This window comes from Varanus komodoensis, unplaced genomic scaffold (assembly GCF_004798865.1).
Source record: "Varanus komodoensis strain SLA01 unplaced genomic scaffold, ASM479886v1 scaffold1, whole genome shotgun sequence".
NCBI lineage: Eukaryota > Metazoa > Chordata > Lepidosauria > Squamata > Varanidae > Varanus > Varanus komodoensis.
The window spans coordinates 38,386,304-38,406,011 of record NW_025335268.1 but is presented as its reverse complement, the minus strand read 5'-3'; the positions used below and the strand labels follow the sequence as shown (position 1 = coordinate 38,406,011).

Genomic DNA, 19,708 nt, shown 5'->3' with positions numbered 1-19,708 from the left:
GTGAGTGTGGATCCTTGGCTGGTAAGTCTTCTGTTGGCTATCGTTGTGCTGTGACCAATATCTAAAGTTTCCTGATGTAAATATGTGTCTTTGGAAACAGGAACTAGGGTATACATATATTTATACTAGCAGCAATACATTTTGAAGCAACACAAACAGAAGGAGAGACCTGGGGATTTTAGCAAAAGCAAGGGACAGGGACAGGAGTGAAGTCCAGGATTAGAAACTCAGGTAACAACTTCCAGGAAACACACAGCAAGTCAGAAAAACTTATTTACTGAGACAGCTTCTGAAAAGAAGAACCAGTTCTTAAATAGCAATTCCCCCAGGGCTCTCCTGGCAGCTGCAGTAGATTGAGGGAATAATCCTGTAACTATTGGGAGTGCTATTCCAGTGCTCAGCCAGCAGATGGAGCCCTGAAGTTGCCTCAGATTGTGACACTCATTCAACTGGGCCTACTACCTTGGCTGATGCTTCACCATAGGGTTGAGAGTAGGGTGGCCTTGGTCTGTGTCTGAGAATTCCTCATCCTCAGAGAACTCTCCCTGGCTACAACATCTTGGTTATTTCCAGAAACTTCCTGACTCGGCAAAGCATCTGGCCTTGAGATAAATCAGCTCCACCTCCTGCATCTCAGAATCTTGACCTAGTCCATCCTACACAATCCCACTGTAATTTGTTTCACATTCCAATTCCTAATCATTTGGGATGCAGCCAGCAGTCCATGAGAATGATTGCCCCAAATGGCCAACCTTCTCACTCCCAACATTAGGTTCTGGAACTCTTCCTAAAGCCACTGAACTTTTACTACCACAGAAACAATTTCCAAGCACAATACATGATGAAAACCCCTTTGTTTGTGTTCATCTAGAAACCAAACTTTATATTTGAAAAATTGATAGGGTAGTTTTACTGTCAGAAGAGTTTTCAAATTTATGACTGCTTTTCATTTGTGCTTTGTTTGGAAATATAATCCTCTGTCTTCATAAATCTGTGCTGTGTGATGCATGGAATTTTGGTTCATCCAGCCAGATGCCTCTTGTGCAAACCTTTCAGATTGTCAGGGCCTGGGATGTGGGTAGCAGGAGATAAGAGAGGCACCAGAACCAGGGCAACAGAAACCAAGGCAATACACAATCCAAAGTCTCCTAGCACGGTTCAATAGCAAGTCCAAGTAACAGTCATAGAACAGGCCAAGGCTACATGACAAGGCAGGATGCGACAAGGCAGAAAAGGAACCAGGGAAGGCAAGGTACAGGAGCTGGACCAGACCACAGCTCGCTGGAAGAACTGTGTTTTTGAGGCAACAAGGGAAGGCAGGTCATGTCAGGAACTAGATGCAGGAGCTGAACCACACTACAGCTTGCAGGAAGACCTGTATTGCTGAGGTGAGACAGCAAGGCAGGATACATAGGATGAGGCAGGATCTGGGTCAGGCAAGATGCAGGCACTACAGCGACAGGAAGGCCTGTGTTGCTTGAAGTGAGTTCTGGAGGAAAAGCCTGGGACTAATCCTGTGACTACTAAAGTGGGTGTTCTGGTACTGGCCACCAGGTGGAGCCCCAGAGCAGCCCAGATCCTGACACAGCTGCTCATACTGCAAGATTATAGTAAAATGTAATAACACAACCATGTCCTTCCTGTTGAAACTTATTGTTATTATTTTCCCTATCCCTTAATGAGCTTTCAACATTATATCTTTACATTAATTATGAATTGACAGGCCCAGAGGATGAAATATTACTGTTATGCGCCATCAAGTTGCCTCTGAATTATGAAGACAGTGATGCTAGGGAAAATTGAAGGGAGAGGGAGATCACCTATGAGATGGATCGATTCCCTAAAGGAAGCCACAGCCTTGAGTTTTCAAGAGCTGAGCAGGACTGTGAAGAACAGGATGTTTTGGAGGGCATTCACTCATAGGGTCACCATAAGTTGCTTCCATTTTCATGATTATGAAAATTTTATTATTATTTTGCTCACCTAAACATCTGGTTGCTGAGCAGAGCAACCCTATGGGCATCCAGGAAGCTCTCTGAAAATCCTATGTGCTGCCAGCAGAGCAGAACAGGAGCAATAGCAGATGAAATCTTCCTCTCCTCCTTCCTTTTTCCTGATATTCTGCTTTTGAGATGTTGAATTGTGCTGTTGGAAGCTAGAAGGATTTAGGCACCTGTGGATCCTTGCCCTGTTCTGTCTCTGCTCTCTTTCTCCCCCTCATCTAGGGTTGGAGCTCTGTATGTGTATGGTGGCTGTGAGGTGTGGGAGGGACAGCCGGAAATGATCCCCATTCAGACCCCCCCCCCCCACCAAAGTTGTTCAAATGTCTGTAGCCTCAGAGAAGTAACTTCCCATTATCCAATGGTTTCTGGAATGTCCTCCCAGAAAATATAGGATTGCTGTCATAGTTTCTGTGTGACGTGTGGAAGACATGAAGTTTCTATGACCAGGATGAAAATACAGATTTTTAGCCTCTTACCAGAGTTTCTTTTCTCTGTAGCCATGTGAGAAATCATATGGACCAGTGGATTAGAGACACAGAGTGTCTGTCCCTCTTCTGCTGGTCCACTTGCTTGCATGAAATTCCTTGTTGCCTATGGTGACCAGGTAAGATGCTAAATCACAGCTGATGTAACAATATTGGAAAGAGCAGTTATGAGTTTAAAGAAATATGGGGTTTTTTTTTTGTAAACTCTGAGCTAGATTATAAACAAGTGCACACAAATTATACCCCTGATCCAATTTCTTTATTACAAAAGATGGATAAGCCTCTTCAAGGTAAATTGTGAGATTTGCTTGGAAGCTTTTGTGTGATTATTGAATAGCACATAAAGATGAATCTCAGCCTTCTCTAAATATTCAGTCTTAGTTGCAAAGTTTATACTTTCTTACTAGAGTTAAATAAAATTTTGCCTGAAAAACATGTTTTTTATTTTATTCAAATAAACAGTGCAACAGTTGCCCAGGCATCACATTAGAAGCACATTTGGAAGACAAATCTTTCAGTCGCCTCATTTTCCTACTTTCATAAATCCTTGCTTTATTTAAGTTAATTGGGCTTTCTGGGATAAGTGTTGCCAGCTGTTCTCAGAGAATGGAAAGAATATCTGGGATTCTGATCCTACTGAGTGAAGTGAGAGAAACAAACAAACACCCCCCCCCCCCACTGTAGAATACTTGTTAAACTCTTGATCTCAGTGGCTCAGTTTGTGCCATCAACTTGACACATGGTGGCTTAAATAAGCCACTGTAGTTTGTAATGGCTATGACTTAGAAAAGAGGTGCCCCCCGCCCCATACTGCCTGTTTGCTCAGTCCCCCCTGAGTCCACCATAACATTTTGCTTCCAAGTCCCATTGCACAGTGAGAACCCTAAAAGGATATCATGGTCATGGCTATCAAAAACCACTGGAAGGCCCTAGATTGCATTCCCATGCATTGCATTCCCATTTAAAGGGAATGATCATCTTTCAGGGCAATCAAGTTATCTGTCCGAAAACCTATTTGGAAGCCAAATTGAAATGAATCCAAATAATCAGAATAAACTTCTTTCAAATGGTTCCTTTGCAACACTGAATGATGCAATACAACTGAAACAGGATGAGTTCTGATTCTGACCCTGTTTTCACCAGGGAGCGCATAATTACATCCTCTTGGATAGTCCTGTCGCTCGAGAACAGCTCTGTCACTACCGGAATGCAGCGGAAATGGCCCGTAGTGAACTTGCAGCGTTCCTGGTAAAGTATGAATGTGCCCAGGCAGAGGTAGGTTTTGAAACAGAGGTAGGTTTCTTCTGTGAAACCACGCATAGGCTGCGCTTGCTTTTGTCACACCGTGTTAAATGTGCCATTAAAAATGGATTCCTTCCACATATGCATGCATACTGTCTTGGCTGCAGCATTCTCTCTGTCTCCTCTAAAGCTTTCTTTCAATCCTTATCGCGCTCTTATTCAGCTATACTTCAGACTACTGAAGTATAGACTACTTCAGACTGTGTGCAGACTACTTCAACCTTATATAAATACATGAAGTGCAGGTGGCAAACTGTGGGCAGCATGGCTGGAGAAGCTGTGCTTCTTTGGATATGGCTGGATTCTAACTGGATTGACCAGTGGTCATGCAGACTGAAACTTATGGAAGTTGGACATCAGGAGTGCCACCTGTTCCCCTGCCTTAGTGTACAGAATTACAACCTTGTGCTTTAAACAGTTTGTACCCATGTTTACCTTTATATTTATCTATTTCAACCTCTCTGTCAAGTGCCTTGCCACTACCAGGTACTTTCTGTAGCTCCCAGTGGCTTCTAGCCACCACTTCACTGTAACAGCTTTGGCATATTTCACCTACTTATCAAGCTTACCTGTGTTCACGATTGAGAGGCTATGTTTTGCATCATGTACTAGTACTAGGACAATACTATAACTAGATGACTAAAAGATTACAGGGCTTGCATTTGAGAAACCATTATAATTTTATTTCAAAATGTTCTTTTTAGTGCGATAATTGGATTTTATTTTTTAAATCCTATTGTTAAATCTGTCTTTTTTCCTTATTAATATTAATGGTGATGTAAACGATTACTGTTGATGCATGTGGTATGTTCTTCCCCTTCTTCTGGGACTCCCTTTTTATTTTGTTGGGTTGCTCTTTTTCATTATTTTTCATAATTATTATGATCATATTGTGAGTCTTCTGATTCTGACGTATAACCTGGATGTCCCAATAAACAGACTGGCAGAGCAGAACGAACATTAAAAATATATGCACATGTGGTTTAAGGGCTTCTTCTGGCTATTGATTTTTTAAAAATCTGTAGTGCTTGGCCAGTTACAGCATGGGCTATGCAGGCACAATAAGTAAGCGTGGCCAATGGCTGCGTTGACTGGGAATGAGGGAAGCTGAAGCCCAACGCATCTTGAGGACACTGGGTTGTGGAACACTGCCCTGGGAAAGTGCTCTGAAGTAGCAGCACAGTAACACAAACAAGCATGTGAACAGTGCTTGCTGTATTGGTGACTACCAAGAAGAAAGATGAAAAGGTTGCAGATTTACCCCTGCCGTAAATTTCTGTGAATAAGGCGGTTTGGATGCACAATAAAAAGCATCTGAAAGCACCATAACTGAGGAGCACCATTACTGTAATAATGTTTAAAAGAGTCTTCCAGGATTTTGCTTCCCGCCTTCCCCCTTGGCCACATTTTCTTTTCTTTCTTTTTTTCCTATGGACAGTCTGTTCCTGGAAAGAGAGTTCTCTTTAATGCATATGCTTCTAATATTGTAGAAGAAGCAAATGCATTCAACTGCTGTTATTGTGGAGTTTGATCATTATTGTTTACTAGTCTTTAGATTGGTTGCATGAATAGTTAATTGTGAATTATGATTCTATTTGTTGCTGCCAGAGTTTAGATCCATTTAATTAACATTTGAGTTAAAAGAGATTTTCTTCTTTTATTGCATCTTGTTAGTATGTTAAGTATAGTTCCCACAATTTTAAAGGGAATACAAGAATTCAGCCTAAATAATGATGTATTATAACATTTGAAGCTTACAAGTTCTTGTGTTTATCTATTCTGTTAATTCTGTAAACAGTTCTTCTGTTATATTTATTGTAAAGTTTAACTGCTCAAATGCTACAAAGGAGGTTGCTCTGTATATTGCTATTCTATATTTCTATTTTAAACTTGTACCCTGAACTGAATTGGACATGGTGATGGGTACATTTTTGGGGGAGGGGTTTATTTTTTAGATTTCTTTCTGGCATGAGCACAAGCCTAAGATTTTTTTGGACTGGATTGAAAGAGCCTGATTATAAGGTACAGGCTTGCAAGCTGACAAGAAGCATTTTCTGTTGAAAACAGTAGGATCCTGCTTAGTAGAAACTGGCTGGAACCCCTCCCTAACTAGAGCGTTAACAGTGTGTTCCTATGCATGTCTACTCAGGAGTAAGTTGATAGAGGGACTGGGCTCACTTCTCCCCAAATGCAGCTTTTCAAGTTGATTACCTCAGGGCTGAATCTGAACTGGAAGAAGTGGGGTCAGAATTCTTGGCTGTCATGCCAAGGCAGCATGCTGGAAGGTGCTCTTGGCCATGGACGCCATCTGAGACTTCAGGGGCAATTCCAGACTCAGGAGCACTCCCAAGCTGCTCACGCTATTCTTTAGTGGGAGTGCAGCCCCATGTGGGGCAGGGCAGATATGCTTCCCCTGGAGTGAGGCTCCCCCCACCAACAGCACCTCCTCCTCGTCTGGATTAAGCTGCAATTTATTAGCCCTCATCTAGTCCATCACTCCAACCAGGAACCGGTTCAGAACTGTCACTGTCCTACCTGAATTAGATGTGAATGAAAGGTAAAGCCCCAACTTCCAGATGACCTCTCCCAGCAGTTTCACGTAGGTGTTAAACAGCATGGGGATAGGATGGCATAATTGCCATGGGATCGAGGTGCTATCCCCCAGCAACATCTTCTGGAATCAGCTGGTCATATAGGAACAGAGTCACTGGAAAGTAGTGCCTCCAATTCCCAGCCAACCAACTTACCTATCCAGAAGGATACCATGGTTGATGGTATCCAAAGTCACTGAAAGGCTCAGGAGAACCAAAAGGGACACATTTCTCTTTCTCCCAGCAAAGGTCATCTCGCAAGGCAACCAAGGCAGTTTCAGTCCCAAAACTGGGCCTGAAGCCAAACCTAAATGGATCCAGTTTCCTCCAAGAGTGCCTGGAGTTGCCTGTCCACCACCCACTTGAATGCCCTGCCCAACAAGGGAATGTTTGCCACAGACCTATAGTTGTTAATGTCTTCTGGGTCTTCAGGAGGGGTCTGATCACCAGCTCCTTTAATGGAGTCAGGATCAGCCCTCCTTCAGAGAGGCATTTATGACTGTCTGGACCCTGGACTGTATTCTCTCCTTGGCTTCAATGACCAGTCCATTAAAGGGACTACATCAAATGTGGTATCTAATTCGTGCTGAATCCTAGTGACTTAATCCAAAATGCTGTGCAAATTTGTCACAGTGGGCCACCAAGTCTTCTGTCTGATCCTCTTTAGAGCCAGCATATAATATTGCACCATCTAAAATGTTGTGCCTCATAATGTCATGCAATTCTTTTAAAATTAAATGTAGTGCTAACAAGGATCAATATTGGGACTTTATATATGGAAAGCATGTTCTGTATTGCCAAATTCCCTCCCTTCTTGATGTGTAGATATACTGTGGCACATCGAAATTCTATAATCCACTTCTTTTTATAGATTCTAGATCTTAAATCCACGTTAGCCTCTAAAGACATCTCTATCCAGGACCTGAAGGCTGAAGTTGGGAGCTATAAAGAAAATGATGCTAGGCAATCGTCTCTCCTCTCCTCCATGCAAAGCAGACTCCAGGAGATGGAGAAGGAATCTGGTACAATTGCCATGTCTAAAAAACAAGTGGACCTAAAAGCACAGGCCATTCTTCAGGAGAATTTAGAGCTGAAGGAAAAAGTCCATGAACAAGAAGTTCAGATCAGGTAAGGACATTTGATGACATACATTTAGAGACAGAGGGGGATCATGTAAGAAGACCTGGATTTGTTTCAAGAGGACAACAGGCAGAATAGATAGGTAATGTTTAATAATAAATAAATTGACATATAAACCTGAAATAATTACCTTATTAATGTCGACTCAGGCAGCAGAATGTCATGGGACAGCTGTGAATATTATTTTATTCCTCAGAGTTGTTATATTTGGCAAAAATTGTAATACCTTCTGGGAGGCTTTTCTCACTGGAGAGCAAACTGCTCTGCTATTGTGATACCTTCAGACCCCTTTTTTCATATAGCTTTGTTCCAGTAAGTTCCTTTTAGAAATATCAAAAGGGTTATTTTCTGCCATCCCTGCCTTTGGCATAACATTGGTAACTTTTCCTAACTTTGTCAGAAAGGGGGTACCCATGTCCCAGAATGATTTCCTGCATGTTTGAAATACTGAACTCTCTGCAGAGAGTAGTAGTGCAATCTGAGGATATTATGAGTATATTTGATCAAAGTCAGGGGTTCTACAGGAGCCTGGACCACTCACTTAAATGTTTATGCTGTCATTGTTTGCTTCCTACTCACCTAACATGTTACAACTTTTGCAGGACATCAACTTTTGAACTGGACAAATTGTTTTGGAATTACACATTTTTCCTTGGACCTGGACATTTCTTGTCTGGTCACACATTTTAAAACTCCACATTGGCAAATATACATTGCATTAAATAATGGCAAATATGAATTTTGTGAAGCAAAAATAGTACTGATTGAACATGGGAAGCTCTCGAGAATATCAGATGAAAAGGAATAGCTATGTAAGATACTATGATTATTTATTTATGGATTTATTAAACCTATATTCTGCTGTATTGGCCCAAGGGCCCTCTAAGCAGATTACAATGAGATAAAAACACACTATAACAATAAAAGCAAACAGTTAAAACACACAACAATAAATAAAAATAAAACAAAACTGTACACAGCTGAGGGATAATTTAACACAGTGTAGATTAAAACAACTAAAATTATCAAGATAAAATCATTTTTAAAAATGCCAAAAATACTATATATATTCACCAGAGAAAAATTAACTACATTAGATGCATAACAGCTACAAATATGGATAACTGGGGCAGAGTAACTAGTTGTTGGAATAATTATTATCAAACTATACAAAGGTTAAATATTGTGTTACAAATGCTTTATTAAAATGTTTGCTGTTGCTATGATATTTAATTAAAAATGACAGGAACTCTGCCCTGCCCCAATCCACCTGTTAGGCTGCTGTGCTGTTGCTGCTAATGAAGCAACTCTTGTTCATACCCTGTAGAATAACTAAGACATTATAAGGCAAACACTGTGGGAAGATACTATACATCCTTGTTCTTGATCTTAACATAATTTTGGGCACTGATGTGTGTGTCTTACAGTCAAGTTTGGTGTGTGTCTGTCCTATACATTATTTATTTATGTTTTGTTTCCTATTAGAAAATATTTGAATGAGTCTGAATCAGTGAAGATCCAAGCCTCTCAGGCTAGCAGGCAGCATAGTGAATTTATTACCCAGCTTTGTCATTTTTTTGACATGGACCTCAGAGGGAAAGAAGAACCACAGGAACATTTGCTCTCAAAGGTTTTTGATTTATAGATTTTAATTATGAAATTTAACCAGATTTGGTATATAGCATCAAACTCCAGTTTTTACTGTATCCTGTGCAGACATGTGAAGAGTCCACTGAGAAACTATGACATTTTTACAGAAAAAAATGTGTTGTGAAGTCTGAAACCGCAATACATTTGTCATGGACTAGGAAAACCTAGTTTGCAGGAACAGGCATGGTTCTGCAAATTAAGAAGGGGAGCTCCAAATTCACATTGCAAGCAGATTTGCTGCCAGAGGTACTCACTGGCTTAATTCAGACAATCTTGGAATAAACCACAGTGAATAATTGTGAATAAATCAGAGTGAGCCTCAAGCTCACAAGTGCTTTTTCTCCTTCTCTTCTTTTTCCTGAAAGAAGAGAAGAGTGAAAGCTTCTCTGTCAATTCAGAACAAACCGCAGTTCCTTGTTACATCCAAACTGTGGGAACTGGGCTTTATTCTAATGAAAAATTAATTTAAGCTAGTCAGGATTAAAGTGGAGTTTTATTCAAGGGAAGTGGGAGCACACAAGTCTGAGGGTCACTTCAGTTAATTCCCAATCACCAAAACCACTGATATTGTTTATTATAAACTTTGATTATTTTGCCTTATTTCAATGACTTCTATAATAAAATATGTTAATTATTTTATGTCACTCATGATAACTGAGTAACAAAAATGGAGGTAGAAAATGGAAACTTAGAAATCTATTTCTTAGGACTTCTCATAGCAACATAAGTAAGATAAATTATTTTATCTTGTAATTCATCCTAAGGAAAAACATTGGAGAAAGAGGTGTATTTATTATAGAAAGCAGGAATTACAATTAATTAAGGCTGTGTTCTGTGCCATATTCAAGGACTTGAAGGCTATAGGAGCAAGCCAATATTTCTGCACAGGTCCAGATTAATGTTTTCAATCTCACTGTGATCTCTAGATCAAATGGGTTTTGGAAGGCTTTGATGTGCTTCCAAATGTGGTAAAGGATATATGACCAGCAACCAAAGTGGGACAAAACTGAACAACAGCAAGAACCTGTGTACCGTTGGGCAATTGTAGCTTTCTTGTGCTGCCTTAAAAACTCAGAAAAACTGTTGTTTGTGCAAAGAATGATTCTTTGTGAACAAAGGCTTTTGATCCCAAGTAGAAGGCTTCCTCCTACTTCCTACAGTGCCACATGTTGAGCTGAGTAGTGCAGAGGAGCTTCAAAAGTTCAGAACTATTTAAGACATAGTTTAAAGAAAGAAAAGGAAAATAAATTCAAGCTTACACATCTCCACATGGTCAGAACTCTACAGTTCCTCTGATGTGGTATATACTGTATCATTGCCCCAAATTTACCATTCATGTTTCATCTTTCCCTGCAGTAAATAGCAGCATACTCCATCTTTTGCATGGAATATTTTGTATTCTGGACATTACCAGAGGTCAAGAAAAGAACTTAAGCGACTCCTTGACTTTAACATCTATAAAATTTAGCTGCTCTGCTCAGTTTGCAAATTATTTTTTTAGCAGCCCTACCATTTCTTACATGCTTCACAATAAAGTTCATTACAGAAATGACACCAAAGCTCTAAACACAGCTGGATCCCACCTCAAAGGCCAGTAGTGGAAGGATGGTACAACAGTCCCCCAACAACATTAAGCCCCCCTGCTGGACCTACAGAAGGGCCTGAGCCCCTGTAACACTGTGCTTCCAAGTCCTGCTCTGTAAAAGGCTGTCACTGGATCAACAGCTACTGAGAGGTCCAGGAAAACCAACCGTGCTGTGCTTTCCTTGTCCACCTTCCAGCTGGAGTGGTGGAAGGTGGACATCAGTCTTGGTCAGCAGAGTGACCAAGACTGATCCAGTCTCACAGCCAAGCTGAAAGATGAGCTGGAACAGTTCTGAACAACCATGTATTTCATTTCTGTGCTGTCAAACTGAATCTATCTGGGCCATAAAAACAATACAAGAAAATACTGTAGAATCTTACCAAAGACAAACATTTCAAAACACAAGTTTAAAAGCAGCTAAAACAACATGCAATGAGGAGCTGCCCTGTGAAAACACCTGGCATGGCTAACCCTCTCAAGCCCTTGGATATTCAAGGATACCTTTCAGCCTCTGTATAAAAGACCATCTTAACTTAGCATCAGAAAGTTGCCAAGATTGACACTAAGTGGGCTTCAATGGGGAGGTCATTCCAGAGATGGGGGGGGCACTGCTGAAAAAGCCCTCCTTTTTGTTACCCTCCGAGCTTCCCTGAGAGTTGCCACTTGTGTTGTAAACATGACTGGTTTTGCCATATTGATGACATGGTCTCCAGTGATCCTGCCTGAACAGTAGAGGCATCCAAAGGTGGGATAATATCCCATCTCCGGACCCTCTTAGTTAATTTAAGCTCCTTTCTTTAGGGTTTAATCAAAGGAAGTAAGATGACTGACTGCTATGCTGCATGCACATACAAGACCCCACTCATTCCATTATATTTTTTGCTCCTAAACCTAAACAGGATGTCACAGGGCCATTATGAGACATCTGTGTCACCATATACACACTTTGGAACTCCCATAATTGCTGCAGTACCAAACTTGTTTTATTTATGAGCAAGCACATAAATGAAATTGCTTCAGGATAAGCGACACATGGATTACAATCAATCTCTTTATGCTACAGTGTAATTTAATGTGTGCTTTAGTTTTTTGCTAAAATCATTGAGGCTTGAATGAGCTTAACTGGCTGAATTGTGGTATTAATTTTCAACAATATTATATATAATACGATAAGCAAGATCATTTAAATGTATATAGCAGCTGTCTGATGGTTAAGGGGAAGCCCTATATTAAATAACCAGTTTTAAGTAACTACCTGATTATCATGCTTCCAGATCAGTGGCATGCATGAAGAGATTGCAACACTGAAAGAACAAATTGCCACATTCAAAGAGACTGCAAATGTTCATGAGATGGAGTTAAAAGCCAATAGAGAAACCATCATGAGGCTTGTTTCAGAACTGAGCAAAGAGCAGAAAAAGACAGCAACCTACTCCCAAGATATGGAAAAGCTAAGTGAAGTGTGTCCTTTTAATATGGTTTTCTCTTTCCCTGTGTAAAGACTTATTTTGAAGAGTTCTAGACGATCACTTTGCACAAGTGTTTATATGTGTGCAGTGGACTCCTTTGAAAGATATATCATAAAACATTGTCAGCTAGACAAGATGGTAGAGATAGGGCATTGGATCACCCGTCTTTTTATATTTTAGCAAATGCTAGGCACAGCAGTCTCTGATTCAGACTGGGATGACAGTGCTGGGTAAAAGGGGGATTAACCCCCTAAGAAAATGCCACCACTTAGAAGCTGCTATTTGTTGTCTCAGGAGAAATATGTAGACATGCTTTAGGAAATTGCACTGTAAGTTATGGTAAAAATGCCAAAGGACTGCAGATTTCTCTGAAGTTTCAATATTAGGTTGTGGGCAAGAACCCCCTTTTCAGTTGTCATTTAAAAAATAAAATTGAGAATTTTCTTGCTTCGGTAGCACAGACAGGTGTAATTAGGGAAAGTCTTTACTCTGTACTAACTAGATGCATTCACTTCTCACACATGGATTCTAGGTAGGGCATAATTTTCCCATTTCCATTTGAGATTTTGTGGTATATCATTTTGATGTTCTGATTCAGATACAAAAGTGTCTAACGTATTTGAGCATAGCTACAAAATAGCCAAGGGGCTTTTAATTCAGAGAGTTTCCAAACAACGTCCCTCATACTGGCCAAAAGGTAAGAAAATGTGATTGTTTGCCAGGCCAAGCCAAGCCAAGCCAAGCCAAGCTAAGCTAAGCCAAGCCAAGCCAAGAAAAGAACATGACTAGAGTAATTCTCAGTGCAGGAAGAGTCCAAAAATTATTGAAGCAGATGTCCAAGGATGTAAAAAAAAAAGTCTTGAGCTACTCAGCTGATCTGGCTTAAATTAACATCTGATTATATCTAATAGATTTTAAATGGGTTAATGCTTTTACAGTGGGTTATTAACTGGTTTAGTGCTTTTAAAAAAAGGAGCGACATCTATCTTGTGACTTTTGGTGAAAACATTTCAGGGGCACTTCACGATATAAAGTGTTTTGTGTGTGTGTGTCTGAATTAATTGTAATATAAATTAATTAATTGTAAATTAAGCCATGCGTGGTTGTTAATGATAGGACCCTATCACAGAGGCAAGTTCTGTTTGTCATCTGGGCATGCCAACAAATGTAGATTCTTCCCAATCTAGCAATCCATAGCATACATACAATCATATCTGAGCTAAATTAAGTACAGTCCAAAAACTTGGAAACTAATAGTGATCTTACTTGGAAGGAAAGGAATGTTCTTGTGTGGGATAAATGGTTAATTATTGGATTTACAAAATTATGGGGCACATGTCGTACATGATTTTATTGTAGTAAGCAAGATTCTATGGGGATGGAAAAGGAACTCAAAATGGTTCTTCTTACATCTCTCGTGTAGTTTTAACCCTAAGCCCAAGCCCTGAAAAGTAGCTGTAATAGTTGTCACTTATGATTAGAGGAACTCTGGTGTACTTACAGATTCTTTTAAAGAAAGGGAGTTGGTCCTTTGAATGATATGCCTTACAAGTATGCACTTCCTACCAAAGTAAGTCTTGCCACCAGCCAAAGAAAACCACAATGGAAAATTAAGTTATGGTAGTAACTTAATCTACAATTGTAATATTTTGTTTTATTGTGGATTGTCCATTAATGTTTTATGAGACTTGGGAAACATATAAACAGACCTTAATTTAAAACGATTTTGAATACTAACATTCAAAACACAGGGCTGTCATTACTGATCATTGCCTTCTGCTTTCAGTCTTGCTGTAGGGGAGAAAACTCTGCAGTAGATAGACATAGTGTGACTTGAGCCAATTGCTGAACAGTATCAGGACCTTTCCAGACATTCTTAACTCTGCAGAAAGATTATGTGCTGGTAAATGGAGCAGCTAGGAAGGGATGCAAGTTTGGTGGAACCACTGCTTGACAGCTGTTGCTCAATCCTGTCTTCCCAACTAGTCTGACAATCAAAGATTTTTCTGATGAGTTTGGAAGCAACTGTACTAGCATTGCAGGTACCCAATAGTGGGAGGGTCCATAACTTAGTGGTTGTGCAGGGGTTTTGTACGCAGAAGGTCCCAGGTTTGATCCCTGGCATCTCCGGGCAGGGCTGAAAAGAGCTAGAGAACCACAGCCAGTTGCTGCTGGCAGAATGTGGCTCAATGGCCCAACTCAGCATAAGGCAACTTCCTATGCTCCTTTATTGATCTGAAGTTGCTCTTCACCTGAAAGGATTTCCAGAATGGTTACATATAATCAGTTAAGCAAGATCATCTCTCTCCATAGTCTTAGGACATAAAAGGATATGATGCATAAGGAGGAAAGAATGGGGAGGGGGAAAAAACTTTTTCAGAAAGTGGGATTATCAGTTTTATTTCCTTTATTAGATTGTATTCAATTACTCTCCAGTATCTATATAAACATATACAAATTCTGTAACAAATAGTTTGCAGTTATAGACATACCAAGCAACCTATGGTTTGTGCAAACCTTCGTTTGTTGTACAGAACACAGGTTGAACTGGGTTTAGATTCCTGATCCACAGAAAATTCATTTCCACAAAAAATAATTTTCCTTTTTTGGTGTCAGATGAGTCATTGTGTTTCTGCTATTTCTTGTTCAAAGGTTAACTTTCTGATTTGTGGGCTGTATACTGTGATAAACATACAGCTGCATGTAATGCTTACTTGGATTGCAAGCAGAAAATATGTCTTTGACCACAGGGTTGCAACTTGAGTTACAGTATAACTACTGGAGAATGCTTTAAAAATCCAACCAGCCAACTCTCTGATGTTTGACATGAACATAAGTCCGGGCCCAATTTAAGGTGCTGGTTATAAAACCCTAAATGGCTTGGGTCTGGGATTCCTGAAGGAGCACCTTCTTCCCTATGTGCCCTCCCACCCCTCGAGAACTGAAGCGGAAGTCCTGCTCCGGGAGCCCTCCTTGAATGAGATTAGGCAGGTGAATACCTGGAGGAGGGACTTCTTTGCGGTGGTGCCCGACTATGGAATACGCTCCCCAGAGAGGTTTGCCTGGCACTGACGTTATATTCCTTTCGGCGTCAGGCAAAACCCTTGTTATTTTAATGTTTAATTGATTTTAATTGGGGATCAGTTGTCGGATGCTGTGGTGTTTGTTTTATTGCACTCATTTTTGGTAAGCCGTCCCAAGATGCTTGTAGTGGATGGACTAGAAAAGCTTTTAATAAATAAATGAATAATAAACAGAAAACTTTTTTTGTTAATTTCCAATCTGAAATACAAGCAAAATAACACTACCTTTAAAATACAAATATAAAACATTTTGACATACAATAAAAATAGTAACTACTGTGCTCCCTCATCACCAGGACTGAGGATACATGTCACAATTCAAACAAACAAACAAAAAAGCTCTTCAAATATTTCAGACATTACCCCCTTTCAAAACTGTAATGATTCTTTTGACGGCTCAACTCCTTTCCCTTTCTTCAAAACATGTTCTATAAATACATCTCAAATATCATTAAACTTATTTTCTTTATATGACATTTTCTCACTTTAATATAACGTGTTAATTTGTCATTATTAGCTATATTCCAAACTTCTCTATACTAATCATATTTTATTTTCCAATTCTTAGCTATAATTAGTCTTGCTCCAGTTGTTAAAGTAACAGCGCACTTAATCCTTTGCATTGGGTGGGCAAGTGAAACTGCTGGGACAGGTCATCAGGAGATTTGGGCTGCGGAATCATCAGTATGCTGATGACACCCAGCTCTACCTCTCTTTTTCAACCGATCCAGGTGAGGCAGTGGCTGTACTGAACCGGTGCCTGGCTGAGGTAATGGGCTGGATGAGGGCCAGTAAACTGAAACTTAATCCAGACAAGACGGAGGTCCTGTTGGTGAGTGGATCGAACTCCTGGGTAGGTGACTTGGGCCTTGTCCTGGATGGGGTTGCACTCCCTCTAAAGGACAGGGTCCGCAGCTTGGGAGTGCTCCTCGACCTGGAGCTGTCCTTGGAAGCTCAAGTGCTGCGGTGGTGAGGAGCGCTTTCCTTCAGCTTTGGCTAATCCATCAGCTGCGTCCCTACCTGGAGGAAGATTGCCTAGCGACAGTGACACATGCACTGGTTACTTCCCGGTTGGATTTCTGCAACGCGCTCTATGTGTGGCTGCCCTTGAAGACAGTCCAGATAGTTTAGATGGTGCAAAATAGAGTAGCCAGGTTGCTTACGGGGACTGGACATTATTCTCATATAGCCCCAGCCCTCTATCAGCTTCACTGGCTTCCCATCGAAGTCCGGGCTCAATTCAAGGTGCTGGTTATTACCTATAAAGCCCTTAACGGCTTGGGACCTGGATACCTGAAGGAACGCCTTCTTCCATATTTGCCCTCCTGCCCCCTGAGATAGGCAGCAGAGGCCCTCCTCCGGGAACCCTCCGTGAAAGATATTTGGAGGCAAAGTACCCGGAGGAGGGCTTTCTCTGCGGTGACGCCCCACCTATGGAATGCGCTCCCCAGAGAGGTCCGCCTGGTGCTGTCGTTATTTGTTTTTCGGCGCCAGGCTAAGACCTTTTTATTTCAGCAATATTTTAATAAGTTTTAATATTGTTTCCTATATGATTTTAACTGCAGCCAGTATGGGCCGGTAATTTATTTATGTTATGTTTTATGTTATTTCATTTATGTAAGCCGTCCTGAGGCTTTTGCGACAGGACGGCATATAAATATTTTAAATAAATAAAAAAAAATAAGATTGGAAGGCTGCTTTCATAGAAAATCTCACATTAGGTATGAAAGTAAGGCTTGTTTTTCTGTAAATTCGTGTGTGGGGGGAATGTGTGTGTGTTTTAATGTAGCCGTACCAAGCAGTACTTTCTGTCATGTATGTTACTACTCGTTTACTGCTCTCCAAGAATATTTCACATTGCCAGCCTGTTCAAAGGGAAAAGTATCCATAACAAGACAGGCAGTTGCTAGTGGTTCTTCTACTGGATCAGCATCAAGTAAGCCAAAACAAATATGTTTGACTTTTTTTTCACAAAGTACTCTGTAAACTGGTCTCAGTGGATGTCCATGAAGCGGTCTTGGCCACTTTGTGAGCCAAGATATAACAGTCATATGACCTTTGGAGGAACCTCTGGAGTTTGACATGTCTGGGCAGAAACTGCATATTCTTTCAAATGTTAACTCAAAAATCAGAGGAAAAATCCTTTCTCTCTGAAGTCTGTCTGTCCATATGTTCCTTGATAACCACCAAAATGCAAGATAGCACAGCCTTCTGTTCTGTTTCTTAAATTATTTAGTTAGGAATCTAAGGCTATTTCCTGTCAGTTTTTCTGCATGTTGTTCTCTACATAGGTCTGATAAGTCATTTTTGGTGCTTTTGTCTTGTGAACTTTTAGAATGTCTGAAAACCTTGCTTTTTTCTAAGATAAATGTATCAAAATCCATTGGCCTCTCATCATATGTTTCTTTCTAACGCCTTATCACCTGTGTTGCTCTTTGAATGCTTTCCCTCTGGTAAACTCCTTGAACTTCAGTGCCAAGAATTGAACAAAATGCCATATCAAAGAAGGAAACTAGCATAATCTGGATGCTTGTTGTGCTCTCATTAAATCCATGCTGGCCACTTATAATCATTCTGTTTTCCTTTAGGTATTTCAGATCAAGCAGGATCTAAGCCAGTATTTTTACTGCCTTTTTCATTTATTATTATTATTCCATTTCTGTACTTCCTGTAACTGAAGCTCTTTGGGCAGTTTACAACAAAGTAGAAAAACAAGCAAATACAATAGATACAGACAATAATAATTAAAATTTTAAAATAACTTTACTTCAAATATAAGCTAGCTAAAACTTTTCTAAGGATCAGTTAAAAAGAGGCTGATGTGGGCAATAAAAGCTAGAGTCTGTCTAGATATTTGTTCCTTAATAAGCTTTACCCTTTCCTGTAAATTTATGAATACATAGGCATTAAATCTAGAGGCAGCAATTATACTGTCTTCAACACTACCACTGAGATAAATAATGAAGAAAATTCCTGTTTACTAGATTTCTCTCTCACACAAACACACAGAAATATGGGTAGGATGCCCACTTGACTAAAGAGTTTACCAATTCAAAGAACCAAAACTCAGATCACTGTATTAAGCATAGAGGCACAGTTCCAGCACATGCTTGCATTGCACCTCTGGCATGAGAGTGTCTGGCTTGAACACAGAGAGAGCATTTTCAGTGTAAACTTGCATGAACATTGTCAAGAAAACTAACAGATGAGCACTACTAATCAACAGCAGAGTCTGTGTGACAACATTTGACATGCACATACCCACAATTGCTTGAGGGAGCATGTGGTTTTCTTGTTCCTCCAAAAGGCTGTGGTGAAACCCCCTTTGAAGATGTCAATTTTAGACCATGGTATCTTTCTGGGCCACCTACCCAGGATACGTTTATAGGACACTGTTTTAAAATGGCTCTGTTCATTTTTGGAGGATCAGTCCAGAAGGGAGACTACTGTTCCACCTTATGGTCCATGGGGCGGTACAAAATTCCATTGCTTTTCTCATGCAGATATTAAAAAGCATGGAATTGCTAAGTGAGTTCCTGAGAAAGTTTGGGATTTGCGCATCCTTATCCCAGTAATATGTACTCTTTCACAGATGATAATTTTCTTTCATGTACATGCCTTACATGTAAGAAAAGTTGTATAACTCAACGTGCCCCATCATGTGTGAGGAACTTAACTGCTTCTGCATGTATCAAATATGCAGCAATGTTTTTTTGTGTTTTATAGCACATGTTTCTGTGACATACTTTTTATGTAGCATGAATACATGTAAAGGAAAATTGACACAAATGGAAATACCCATACCCTAATCATTGTGTGTTTCTCCAACAAATTTGCTTCTATTGCCAGAATTGCTGCGTGATTTAATATTTTTCTAATTTCCATAATTGACTTTACATTCTCAGCTAAATTTGAGGCAAAAAGATCTTGAGGCTAAATTTGAGGCAAAAAGATCTTGAGGCAGAATTATGAAGTAGCCAAGCTCCAGGATTTCTTTGGAGTAAAAAACTTGCTAGGACTCTGGATAATAATGTGTAGATATAATGGAATAAATTTAATAGTAAAAATAATAAAACAGAGACTTCAGTAAAAGAAGAATGAAAGCTGCTCCTGTGTTGAGTCACACCAAGGGAAAGAGTTCCCATCAGTGTGTATGTGTGGGGGAGAGAGATTTGCGTACTATGATACATATCACATTTTAATCAATAACAGATCAATTAAAAAAGAAACCCACACATGCACACAGCATGCATCCACATGCCACACACATGCGCACGCACACACAGAAAATGTAGCTTTAGATTTTTTACTTGCTCTGATACTTTCCAAGAAATGGCAATCATGTCAACTGTTCTCCAGTTCCCTGGGCCTTCCTTCTTCACGCCCAGCTGCTTTCCTGT

At 40.1% G+C, this 19,708-nt stretch overlaps 1 protein-coding gene across 1 annotated transcript in view; it reads left to right on the top strand.

Moving 5' to 3' along the window:
* Positions 1–19,708, top strand: part of CCDC170 (coiled-coil domain containing 170) — a 54,688-nt gene that overhangs the window by 10,459 nt on the left and 24,521 nt on the right. Inside the window, exons 2-5 of the mRNA XM_044422697.1 lie at positions 3,632–3,763; positions 7,253–7,509; positions 9,007–9,151; positions 12,031–12,216. Of these exons, the coding sequence (XP_044278632.1) occupies positions 3,632–3,763; positions 7,253–7,509; positions 9,007–9,151; positions 12,031–12,216 (720 nt within the window). The remainder of the gene's footprint in view (positions 1–3,631; positions 3,764–7,252; positions 7,510–9,006; positions 9,152–12,030; positions 12,217–19,708) is intronic.